The sequence below is a fragment of the Nestor notabilis genome, unplaced genomic scaffold (genome assembly GCF_000696875.1).
Source record: "Nestor notabilis isolate BGI_N333 unplaced genomic scaffold, ASM69687v1 scaffold4374, whole genome shotgun sequence".
Classification (NCBI taxonomy): domain Eukaryota; kingdom Metazoa; phylum Chordata; class Aves; order Psittaciformes; family Psittacidae; genus Nestor; species Nestor notabilis.
The window spans coordinates 17549-30919 of record NW_009925048.1 but is presented as its reverse complement, the minus strand read 5'-3'; the positions used below and the strand labels follow the sequence as shown (position 1 = coordinate 30919).

Sequence of the window (13371 nt, the reverse complement as noted above, 5' to 3'; positions counted from 1 at the left end):
GCCAGCAAGGTGTCAGTTGCAAAATTCATAGACCCTTCTTGGAGATTGTAGTCCAGAATTACTAATGGCTTCACAATTGGCAAAAGTGCAGTTTACTACTTGCTTTAAATGGAAACTTGTTTGCATGTGCTAGACATGGAACATACATGTTCTATCAGTGTTAGAAAATATTTTTTGAGCAGCACATGTATTTCATGTTCATATATGTCTTCACCTGAATCTACTGGGGTTTAGTGATTGAAACAATTTGCACTAGTAAGTTACAGAATTTTATTATTTTATTTTTTTTATTATTCTCCCCCACTGCCCAGAAATTGAACTAAGTAAATTGATGGCTGAAATACAAAGTAAGTTCAAATGCCTTGGTCTTCTGGAACCCTACTGCTGGAAAAGGGGAGAAGCTTGTGTTGTAAGAGGATCAGATACCATGTGGTATCGAGGTAAAATTGTAGAACTCTGTGGTAGTACGCTCCAGGTAAGTTCAACTATATGAGGGAGAGGGGGATTGTGCATGCATGAACTTGATAAACATGTATGTTAAGAAAAAAGGGCAGATAAAACTAAAATAAATTTCTTATCACACCTTTTTTCTTTCGTCTCCTTGTCCAGATGCTCATTCTGCTCATCAAGTGTGATGAGTGTCATGATTTTTGCGTTTATTTTAAAAATGAATTCTTTCTACTTATTTCAGTTGTCACAATGTTTCCCATAGTTTTTGCGGTGATGATAAATGTTCTTAAGTTAAAAACTACCCTTGATCACCTGGAAGTAATCTCTTTTAGGTTTTTTTCTTTCATTGTTGTTAGCATATGTGGAAGGCTTTGGAAACACTTAAGTTTACTTTCCCCCCACCCACAAAGTAGTGGCTGTCTGGTTTTAATTCTTTCTGCTGCACAAATACAGAGCTACGTTTTCTAGTTAGGAATTAACTTCATCTAAATTCTTGAGTCTGCTAATGCTTTTTGAATGTAGATTCCCATGTCTGACACTATCCTACTTCACATATTTTTTAGTTCTTTCAGTTTTAAACTATTAATACATGAAAGTTAAGGTATTTAGCCAGACAAGTTTAGAGACTGAATTTACCTGCCATACCAGTTTATAAATCCTTTCCTTCATTTCTGTTTTGTCACATCACCTGCTTGCTAGCAAACCATTATTTATTCCTCTAGAGAAGTGAGTGCTGTAAATTAATGCTTTCTCTTATAAAACTTGGCTTAAAAACCAGGAATTATTTCAGGAAAGCTTTTCTTTTCGTATAGGTACAGTACATAGACCATGGTTGTATAGAGAGGATTCCTCAGTGTCATCTGTATCCAACTACATTGTATACTGATATTCCTCCATTTTGCATACCATGTCAGCTCTACAAGACAATACCAGTGAGTAACGGTAAACGCAGAGAGGTTTTTTATCTACTCAAAGCAGTAGATACTCAAATCAGTACACCATTTAGCCATATGAAGGTTGAGACTAGTTGCTAGTTTTTTCCTGCCAATGATGATTCATAAAATACCTGGTGAGGATCATGTCAGCCAGGGAGCCAATTATCAAGAGCTTCTAGATCACTTTATAAAGTGACCGTTCCAGCTATCACTGAAATTAAATCTTTGTGAGACAGGACACGTGCAGTAGTTGACAGGATGATACTCTGAAGTAGTATTTCATTTTGCAGTAGCAGCTGCATGAAGTAAGGGCTGGATTTCTTAATGCAAAATTGCCAGAAAATTGTAGATCTTCAAGTCCTGCGAAAGTGTTTTCTGTCATTCTGAACTTAGCTGTGTGGGAAACTGTTAGGCTAAATAATGCGTGTGAATTATTTTAGGGGAGTTTGTTAGTAATTGGTACGTAAATAACATCTTCACATACCACATCTTAACTCAAACTTGAATGTAAACGTTTAGTAAATGCTGTAGGTGACTCTGCTTGAGCAGGGAGGTTGGACTGGGTGACCTCTGGTGGTCCCTTCTCCAGCCTCAGCCAGTTTGCAATTCTGTGAACTGACTAGCTTCTTTTAAATTTATTTTTAAAGAAAACTTTTTTGTTGCTGGAGACAGTTCAACTCATAGATTAAGAAAGGTGGGTTTATAAGCCTGCAGGTTGAGGGACAGACAGATATTGCAGGGAATAAAAGAAATATTTAAAGTATTCTGTGTTTTCTGTTGTCTCTTAAGTTTTATCTTCAGGGGTAATTCTGTATTTTTGGGTTATGCTTCAGGTAATTGTGTACACATACATTATTATACATATATAGTAAAGGTTAGACTTGGCAAGCAGCATCTCACTGTATGCCACTCTAAGACCTGAAAATTGCTGATCAGCTTAGCCACACAGTTAGTTTTAGCATGCCAAATAGCAGACAATGTTTAAACTGTTTTGACAAAATTAATGATACGTGTTTTCAAGTAAGTTTTTTCAATGATGGTCATGTATTTTCCTCTTTCTGTGTTAAGAATGGTAAGAGTATCACTTCACAACATCTTAAATGTGTGGGGGCTTCTTGCTTTTCACCAATAGATTGGAAGTTTTTGGCAGCAGGATGCAGTAGACTGCCTTCAAGGACTCCTTACAAATGAAGAGGTTGAAATACATGTTCAGGTAGCTTCATTTATTCATAGATGGTAGATGTGGAACAAGGCTTTTTGTTCCCTCTGGGTTTTTTTTCCTTCTCCGTTTTTTAACTTAAAATTGAGAGTAATAGGTGAAGTATACAAAATAAAATCCAAAACTAAAGTTACTTCTCCAATTACTTTATTATAGTTTTCAGGCCTTAAATATATCCTTTAGAAATATTAATATTTTTTGGTCCTTGTTTGTATCATGTGTTGTCATTCTTAGAAGCAACCTACCAACCAGTAACATGAATTCTTCTAAATTCAAGTTACTAACATTTGGCATAATTAAGTATGGACATGCTTAAATAAATATAATAACATTACAGAAAAACACATAATCTGTATTGTCTGAAACCCTGTGATTTCATATAGCTTAATTTCTAATGATAAACTGTAAAAGGGAAGGTTTTATTGCTGGGTGAGCAAACATGGGATAATGTTTCCCTGTTGGGAGTGAGTTGTCAGTGCTGCCATTCCAGAAATAAATACATTCCCACTTGTGTCATAACTGATGCTAATAGCCGTCCTTACTGGTTTTCTGTCTTTGATGGATGGGTATGGTGCACTATTTCTAAAACCTCAGTCACGCTATTCCTGTTATAATCTTCATTTTGTCTTGTGTAAGTAGGAATTACCAGATAACCCATGGGGCAAATTGTCCATCAGCCTGTATTTTGGAGGAGTGTCGCTTTCTTCCTTCATGGCATACCAGAAGTACTGTGTTGCTGAAGATTCTCAGGACATGAAAGAGCTGGTAAGATTCATCTGTGTGGTTTTATGTGTTAGCATGTCTCTTGCTGTTCAGTTCTGACACTAAAAAGATTATTCAGTTGTTTGTGGTGACCTTTGATGATTTGTTCTTTCTTTTTATAATTCTGTGGAGTTTTGTGATGTAAACAGCAGTAAGGCTGAGTACACAGCTCTAGCATAAGTGTACATACGAAGTGTTGACAAGATTGTATGGAATAGCATGGAGTTTGTTCTTGGGCTCCCTACTGAAAAGACATTCTTGCATTTCTGTTTAAACTCCCATTACATTTTGTGTTAGGAATAGTGTAATGTTTTTATCACTTGAAGGGATTAGTTAATCATAGAAATATATCCACAGATGGAGATACTCAAAAGTGATAAGGAATAAAAATTCAATTAAGTATTTCAACATAAACCTAGTAATACCTAAGGGAGTTAACCAAGTTTTTCCATTCCAAGTGTCTGGGACATCCATTTGGTGTTCATTAGAGGAGGATTGAAATTTTCACTGAACTTCAATATCTTACACACACACACACACACACAAGAAGAAAAAAAAAAGGTATTTTCTCTGTTTTTTTTTTTTTTTTCCCCCTTGAAATCTGAGGATAAGGTTTATTTAAATTACTAAGGGCTTGTTGTATTTTTCTCTTAATTCTTTTGAAGCCCACCAATGGGGCATGTTAGAAATTTCTTTCTAACATGAGTCTCTGCTTTGGAAAATCATTTTACAGTATAGAGTATGCTGCTGTCAGTGCTAATGTAAGTCTTGGCACATACCCAGTGGGCTTGTGATGCAGTTAGGAAAATCTCTCTGTGTATCAGAACTTAGTAACTGAGGAAAATCTAACTGTAAATCAGTCTCTTGCTGCATTTTCATAAAGTCACCACATGACACAGAACTTTCACCAAACTAAGTGTGGATCTTAAAATGAGGTTGTACCCTTAAAATAAAAATGGAATTTGGAAAACAAAAATAAAACCATGTAAGAAGGTTGTAAGCAAGAAACATTTATAAAGCCTGGAAAGCTTTCTGCAAGGAATAGTACCATTAAGCAAATCCGTTCCGGGAATAAGTGTTCCAGAACAACTTGTAGGAAAATTAATATTGAAGGTGTTCAGTTGTGGACCATCAAAGGAGCAAGGCATCTGGAGCTCAAGCTGGTTCCAGGAACAGAACCTGAGGAATTGTAGAAGTGAGAAGCAAGCAGCTCTGAGAACATTCAAAACATAATCAGCTCTGGGTTTGGCTGTAGAGCTTAAGCAGCCATCTTCAGAAGCCAGCTGATAAACTGCGTTGACTAAAGGATACTGTTATTATATATGGTATAGCCATTATATATTTTATGATTTTATAGCTTTGTTGCTTCATTTAATTAACTTCAGGTAAGTAATTTGATAAAAGGCTATGCAAGTGTTGTATTTCTATTAGTGGAGCCCACTATGCCTGTGTCTTGCTGCAGAGTGTAGTATTGTCTTTGAGATGCACTTGTGTTAAGCTACACAGGTGAGTTTAGGAGCTGGTCTTTGTTACCACATGACAACAATCCTAGCTTAGACATCAGCCAGAAAATTCCGTAGTAGGCAGTAGGATACTGGGGAGTACACCAGAACCCCAAGTGTGGTGAGCTTGCAAGCAGTGAATCTCATTTGATATGTATGTGTACATGTATGTGTGTGTGTGTGTGTATACACACAACATATGCACTTGCATAGTTACGTGTATATACAAAACCGTTATACCTTGGTATTTTTTTATTTGGCTTTTTGGGAGATGGGGTTTGGTTGGTTGTTTTTGTTTGTTTCTCTACCACTGAGAGTCATATCCGAGTAGCCAGGTGCTGCCTTGTGCTCATAGAATCAGGCATGGGGGACTGTGACCTTGCTTCATTTAACACACATGGTTTTAGTCTCTTCATTCTGAGCTAGGGCTAAACTAACAATTTTTAGATATATTTTTTCTATAGCAGTTGACTACACACCATTTCCAACCATCTAAACCAAAATCGGTTCCAAATTTCCTTATACAGACAACTTTTTTCATTTAACTGCATTGCATGTCAGCCCCATTACAGTGAGGTACTTGAAGTCTGCAGATTTTAAGTTCGTAACCTGTGAAAACAGACAGTGCTGCAAAGACTTCATGGAAAGCTATTCTTGATGTTACTAACTTGTCATCTGAACACTTTCAGCATCACCAGGAGCTGTTCAGCAGCAGTTTTAGAGACCACTGTATTTTCAGGCAGAGAGGGAAATCTTTAGGCAGAAGCAGCAGTGTACAAAGGGCTAATTCCACCTCTTGATTCTGCATGGACTTTCATTTAGATGAGAGCAGATGCTGCATCTTGCATTGCCCTACAGCATGCATCATACCAGATTCTAGCCCAGAGATTGCTGTGTGGTTTAGCACTTCAGCTTGAAGGAAGGCTTTCTTCTCCTGTCCCCATTCCCCACTTTTAAACAGGCAGTTAATTTCCTCTAAGACCAGTGATCTGTATGACTGAAAGACCTACCAGATATCCTAAGCTGCTGTTCCCTTGTTATGAATTTATCAGGATTTATCTGGATAAAGGACAGGGGTTTCAGATGACTGTAGAAGTGTGTTGAAAGCCAGCCATGTCGGTCATAAGTTCCACCATTCCTGGCACCTGGAAGACCTGTTCTGTCACTGAGGTTTGCAACAAGACAACTGGAAAAACGTTCTGCAAACACCTAGATAGAAAGCCCTTTGTGCTTTCCTTTTGTCAATATGAGAGTCTAAGAATACATCATTTCTGCTGTGGCTTTATAGATGTAATAAGGAATGTAAGCCATTTTTAGGTTTTTGAAGAACAGACACAAAGGCAGAAAGGATGAGTGATAGCTGCTTCAAATAGGTAACTCCTAGACATGGCTTGGTAGAGTATCTTTTTAGTATCAGTATTTACAACTGGACTGTGTGTGCCTAAGCATGGTAGATCTAGCAGTAACCAGTCTGACAATAAGAGAAGTTTGTAACAACAAAATGCAAGTGTAGTTTTTATTCCAAAGACATACACAAGAGCTGGCTAAGACACCCAGCTCAGCTATGTGTAGTGCTCAGTTGGGAATGAGCTGCAATTTAAGACCAATTTAAAGCCAGTTGTAGTCAGGTGGCCTGTCATAGTGTTACTGATTGTTTTGCAGGAATCTGGGCATTTTATGTGTGTGTATCTATGATGTAGTTAGACATCCTTTCTTTACTCATATTTATCAGGATTTTTTTTTTCTTAATCTCAGGTGTACATATTTTCAGTGGAAACACTGTGTTTCCCTTGTTAAGGCTGAGGAACATACTGATTTTTTGTACTGTATTCTGTATCAGATCATGCAGGGGGAAGAAGGGGTCGGAATTTATTGTTTCATTTTGGAGTTGCATTTATCTGTTTGCTTCCACTTCTCTTGTTCTGGGCATAAGGAAAACTTTTTACCAAGTACCTATGTAAAAATAAAAAGTATTTTGGAGAAATGGTACCATTTGTTACCTGCCCTATTGAAGTACAAGCCAGAATAGGAGCTCTATATTCCTGACCTACAATCCAGCAGAGTGATGTGCTATACATCCTAATAAAGGCATAATTTAATGCACTAAGGTTTATTTTGTCATGAAGCAAATGAGTTAATGGCATATAGAATTCAAACTATAAAAATACCTGTTTCTAGAAGAAGACACACTGGAGCCAGTGTGTCGTCTTCTAGAAACACATCATATAGTTATGCTATGCTACTGAAACAAGCAATATGTATTTGTACTTTGCAAGAGCCATTACCTTTTTGAAGGAGTGGTAATTTTGGTGACTAAGGAGTTAATTATCCTTTGCCTTTCTCTTAAGGGTTAACTTGCTCTGGCAAACTGCAGTAGCATTGGGCATGGCATTCAGATTAACCTGTGCCACTTAGCGTGATTAGTTTAGTTTTTCTCTCTCAGTCTTCTCTCTTTAAAGGGAATTCCATATTTAATGCATGTTTGAATTAACAGCAATCAAATTAGCAAGTCGGTACACAAGGGTAACTTCAAAGGTACATCTTTCTTATATTTAAAAGTGTTAACTAGTTCTGTTTTCTCTTCGAGGCTTTTTTAAAAACAATCAGTATTGAAAGGAAACACTCTGTTTACATTATTAGGTAACTCCTTTGAACTAGGAGTCATACCAAAGCTAGTTTCCATTTTGTTACTAAATATGGTGCTTGAATAAAGTCTGTCTTGGTCTAGGAGCTATTTGGAGATGTTCCTGTTGCACCTTCTTACAAGTTACCATCGCTGCCTCTTCCAGGAGATACCTTCCCTGTCAGAGTTACACACTTGGTGAACCCTAAGGAGGTACATTTTGTAGCATCCTATATATGTTGCAGTTGCATCATGTCAGTGAAAGGAAATAATAGCTAACAATTTTAGGTGATACCAGAAAGTATTAGTAAGGTTGCAGAATGCTACTGAGTTACTACTGATGCAGATGGTTGTGCAGAGCAACCATCTGAATGAACTCTTACTTGAAGTACCTTTTGGGCAGTGTCAGAGAAATAAATATTTCCCTAAAAAATTATTTAGAATTATTTAGATATTTAGAATTATGAATACTGCAGTTTGGTACTTGTATGATAAGCAGACAGGTTGTTGGATTTTAAGCTGGTGGACAATAACAATTTATCTCTTCTTTATTCTCCAAAAATTATATTACTGGAACGTTTAGTAATGTGGATGTTTTCTGGCTGTTGTATTTTGCTGTCTTTGATTGATCATTGATTTTTGTGTAAACCCACATGGCTTCCTTCTAAGTAGTTTCCCAAGCAAAAGGCAGAATGTGATGTTCATTGATCAGGTAAAAGATTCCTATGTGGACTTTAAATGTTGAATGATGAAATAGGAGAGAAGAAAGTGGTGGGAAGCTGATGGTGTTACAAAATATAACATAGTCTTAATGGTTTCTTGGTGCAAGTGTTTGTTGTTTTTGGTAAATCTGTAAACCAAGTAAGAGGTTTTATAGTAGCAAAGTACTATAAAACTACAACTGCCTGAAAGGAGGTTGTAGCAAGATGGATGTTGGTCTCTTCTCCCAAGTAACAAGCTATAGGACAAGAGGAAATGGCATTAAGTTGTGCACGGGAGATTGAGGTTGGATATTAGGAAGAATTTCTCCACCAAAAGGCTTGTCAAGCTTTGAACAGATTGCCGGGGAAGTGGTGGAGTCACCATCCCTGGAGGTGTTTAAAAGACTTGTAAATGTGGTGCTTAAGGGCATGGTTTATTGATGGACTTGGGAGTGCTGGGTTAACAGTTGGGCTTGGTGATCTTAAAGGTCTTTTCCAACCTAAACGATTCTACGATTCTGTAATATACAACTGTTTTGACTAAGTACAAGATGGAAGTGTTTGGATATCTTGGCAAAGGGCTTTTTTCTGAATTACGTACTCTGCTTCCTCTTTTACAGGAGAAACATCATAATATTTTTCTGGTTCCTTTTGTACACGTGATTTGAACTCTTGCTTTTGGTCATGGTATATAATTGTGAACACTAGATGCTGCTTTGGACTCCTGTAGATTTATGTAGCAGTTGCATGATGGAGTTTATATTGTTTTGTTTATATTGTGTACAAATTAGAAAATTAAAATTAATTTTCTTCCTGGCTAGTGAATTATAATGCTGAGTTTAGAAAGAATAGTAACCTACTCATTAATTTGTTTGGACTACGATTAGAACATCATCATGTTCTGAAATGGCTCTGTTTAAAATAATCATTTCAGTTAGAAGCTCTGTTACATAGATTTTAATTTGCCTATGCATGTTGTTTGAACTTACCTTTGCTAACCTACAGCATTATACTGATGACCCAATTATAAATTAGGTGAATAGAATGTCTTTGCATAGCAAACAAAATGCCATTTCAAAAGTTCTTCTTTCATTAACTTTAATCTTTGGTTTGATATTACAAAGTGAGACTATTTACCAAGTAGCAGGAGGGAGGAATCCTAATGAGACACAGCTGTGAAATCTTATATGGGCATACTCTCCAGTATGTGCATTTCTTTCATTCTTACTTTCTAATATTGAAATGTGGCATTAATAATTTATGACTCTCTACTGCTTTTGGGAAAAAAAAATCTGTAAGTATGAAATTATTCATAAATTGAGGGAAGAAGAAAGAGGAGGAAGGATGTGCTGATCCTTATAAAGATGGGAACCAGAAATCTTCTAATAATCCTTGATCACAGATGGAATTTGAAGATCCCGAGTCATCTGGAAAACTTGTAATATGAGAGCCTTTTCTTTGGGTAGGTATATATTTGCCTTGATCCTTCGAAGAACCTTATGAAGCAGCCTGCTACAGAGGGAACTGACAACTGTGACTCAAGGTTAGAGAGCCTTGATGAAGCCCTGAAGTGGTGCAATAAAAGTGTGAACTCTTTTCCTCTTCTAACACATTTCCAAACAGGTATGTTAAGTGTGTTTCACTGTTGTTTCATGTGGGTGTGCAAAAACCCTGAAATTCTTCCGTAAGAATAACTATTTCTATGAATCTTTAAATAAAACTTCTGGAGAGTAAGGAGTAACACTACACTATAATCATAAGACAGACTATACTCTATCCTTTTTTTTTAAAAAAAAAATTTTTTTTTTTTATTTTTCATGAAATTGAGACTTCTATGTTATTCTACTCCACTGGAAAATGATGGAAAGAACTCACACTTCTGAAAGTGTTAAAGTGGATGAACTGAGTTCAGATTGCGTATGGCATTAATAAAACTTTTCCCTTATGGTGACTGTCACTGAAGCTGTAGCTGAAAATCTTGCTATTAAATATTCAAAAGACAGAAGATGTGTACAGAAAATCATGTTACCAAGAGTTAGAAATCACGTAACCCTAAAGAGCATCACTTCACTTTAATTCTTTTCCATTTAGGAAAAGATAGGCTTTCATTCTCTTGTCCGTAGTTGTTGTGCCTGAAATAATGTGAAGTATGTGGGTCTGAAACTCTTGTGAAGAAACCACTTATTGCTAGTACCTGGTGTTCTACCAACTAGTAAAATTCTGGTTGAAGTTTTAAGGCAGCATCTGCCTTGTGTCTTCCAGGCTGTTGTCTATTCTGTTACAGATCAATCTGTTTACTAACTGAAAAATACAAACAAGTTGAAGTTGAAAATAAATGTTAAACAGTTTGGATCACTATCTTTACCAGGTGGTTTTATGTTAATTCTCAGCACTGACCTGTGAGATAGAGAAACTTGACTTGAACTCCATACTAATGATTCTGGAGTCCAGAGAGAATTGGAGGATACCTAGAACAAAATAGTAGCAGGAATTAGAGAAGCAAAAACTTAATCTTGGTCACAAAGTAAAATGGAGTTTCAAGCTCAGTCAGTTTGTATTGTGCTGTGAGTATATTTTGTGGTGTTGTGTGGCTGGTTTGTTGTTGGGTTGTTTCTTTGTTTGGGTTTTTTTTTCTTTTTACAGAAATGCCTTGCCTTGTAGAATACCAGGATGGTTTATGGTATAGAGCAAAGCTTCTCTCCGTTATGAAATCTGACCCTGTTAAGATCCTGGTTCAGTTCGTTGACTACGGTAGTTTTTCAGTTGTCCCAAGCAGCAGGTAAATACATAAGGAAAAAATGCTTGTAAAATCTATGTATGTATGTGTGTATACACTTACATTATAAAATATGTACATACTAATACATGGTTTATGTTTATTATTATTTAATTTTCTATAACTATAGATATAATAATTTAGCATTAAATTTCAGTTGGAGAGAAAGTTGGTTGGCTATTTAAATAATTTGACTGCAGGGTATGGGGTCGTGCACCTGCTTGTCTTTCTCAGGTTGTTCTGAGAAGCCTCTTGTAGTATCAGATTTATCCATCATTTTCAGGTTACTTAACTTGTAAAGTAGGCTCAGGCTTATATCTGCTTTTGCACCCAAGAAGCTTACACAAAATAGGGGCTGAGCCCTTCAGGTGTACAAACAAATCCTCTGATCCTGTGCAACTGCAAGCCTGCTTAGAAGACAGCTGGGCAGTAAGATAAGGGAGTGTGTGAGTGGGGCACAACTGGCTCTACTTGTGTGGAAAATGAAAGTTCAGATCCCTGTTCTGCCTGGTGCTGACACACAGGTGTCAGCTAAGTGTCTCAAACACCCTAGGCTTTTAGGGTACTCTAAGCTTGTCTGAATTTTCTCTCTGGAAGCATTTTCACATTTTATGTATACTGCTTTATCATCTTGACTTGCTTTTCAGCTCATTGAGGAACTTACAGGTCCTAGCTGAAGATGAGGCAAAATGGAGATTTGAATATATTCCCTGCTTCACAGACTATAGGGTAATAGGAATGAGTGGTTTATTTCAGGGTTGCACTTCCCACACAGTTTCCCCATTCACTTGTGTCTGAGATAGACAGAATGAGAAGATGATAATAAAAAACTAGAGTACCTGTTTCCAACAGCATGTCTAAAGCATAGCCAGGCGTGAAGTTCTTTGGACCACAGAGCAGGTGTCATTTTCCAGATGCACCAGATTTGGAGCCTGCACTATGGTGACTTGCTTCTGCGTTCCTGTGCTCAGATCTGTCAGCCACTTGAGACTCCTCCACGAGCGTTGTAATGGGGAGCCAGGGTGCCTGGTGGGTTGCGGGTGTGGGGCCTGTGTGATGCTGACAGGCTTCTTGATAGTTGCTATGCTGAACTCCTTCAGAGAGCCTTGCCCTACCTGATGAATTGTTTGTTCTGACTCCTGCATGTTATTGTAGAGCAGGGATTCCGATCCCAGATTCCACATCATAAACTTGCTGCATGAACCGTTAGGCTGCCCCTATGTCCATACTGGCAGTTCAGCTTGACAGGTGGATTGTTGCAGGCAAACACATTCCGTTTTTGTTTTAGATTGCGTCACATACCTTATCACCTGCTGAAGTATCCTGTTCAGGCAGTACGAGCTCTGTTGGCTGGATTTAAACCTGCCTTATATGACAGAAACGTGGAAAGAATTCCTTATTCCCCAGAATGGAGCGTGGAAGCTTTGTGGGCAATGATAGAATGCATTGAAGGAAAACAGCTCTCTGCTTCCATAGTTGTGAGAACACTGTTGTTTTTTTTTTTTTTTTCTTTTTACCCCTTCTAGTTCTTGCTTAGCCTAAAATTCTTACTAACACTTTCTTAATTCCTGAGTACTTGTTTTACTGTGAACCCTCATAATTTAGAATTGTGAAGGCATGCTGATGAAGAGAGAAAATCCTATGGTGCTCTTCTTAATGCTGCAATCAAAAAGTTTCTGACCATTCCAGTTGGTTTGAAACCAGTTTCCTTTACTTAAAGCCAGAAATATTCTTTGTGTGTTCACAGTTCTATTTAGGCAGGGAGTATAGCCAGTAAAATAACTTCTACTATTGGTTAGCTTGAGATTCAAAGCTGCTAACTGTCAGTACTCTGTGAACTTCTGGTTTTCAGGCTCTTGCACCAGAGGTCACCATTTCTTTGTATGAAGATGACAAAAATCTAGTCCATATGAAACTGATAGAAATGGGACTTGCAGATTTGGATGAGTGACATGTAAGTACAGTGATTATGAACTACATATTGATACCACTGCAAAGGTGTTAGATCAGAAGTCTAAACTGTCAGTAATGCTGCCAACTAGAATGTATTTGTTCAAAAAAACCCCTCTGTTTACACTTCTGCTCTTATAATAAAATAAAAAGCTGTTTAAAAAAATAGAATTTGCATACCCCTTACTGACGCCCATAGTGTAGCTTTGAGAGCTAACAGGTACTGAAACAAAGAGCCCTAAGGCAATACAACAGAAAGAGCTTTTGCTGCCAGTATCTAACTGAGCGAGATAAGTTGCTGATGCATGGCAGTGTACTCTGCCCAAACAATCAAAATTGTTTTTCTTTATTTTCAGCATTTCACCTCAGTGTCCAGTGCCAGTGGCTCTCAGATCCAGGGTACCACATGGATGTCCATACATCTAGTCAAACATAGAATATTTTTAATGAAAA

General features: G+C 37.3%; 1 protein-coding gene across 1 annotated transcript in view; it reads left to right on the top strand.

Moving 5' to 3' along the window:
- Positions 1 to 12919, top strand: part of RNF17 (ring finger protein 17) — a 46983-nt gene extending 34064 nt beyond the window's left edge. Inside the window, exons 28-36 of the mRNA XM_010012865.1 lie at positions 312 to 475; positions 1263 to 1382; positions 2518 to 2598; positions 3244 to 3369; positions 7597 to 7704; positions 9659 to 9815; positions 10836 to 10971; positions 12257 to 12446; positions 12821 to 12919. Coding sequence (XP_010011167.1) covers positions 312 to 475; positions 1263 to 1382; positions 2518 to 2598; positions 3244 to 3369; positions 7597 to 7704; positions 9659 to 9815; positions 10836 to 10971; positions 12257 to 12446; positions 12821 to 12919 — 1181 coding nt within the window. The remainder of the gene's footprint in view (positions 1 to 311; positions 476 to 1262; positions 1383 to 2517; positions 2599 to 3243; positions 3370 to 7596; positions 7705 to 9658; positions 9816 to 10835; positions 10972 to 12256; positions 12447 to 12820) is intronic.
- Positions 12920 to 13371: the final 452 nt, after the last annotated feature.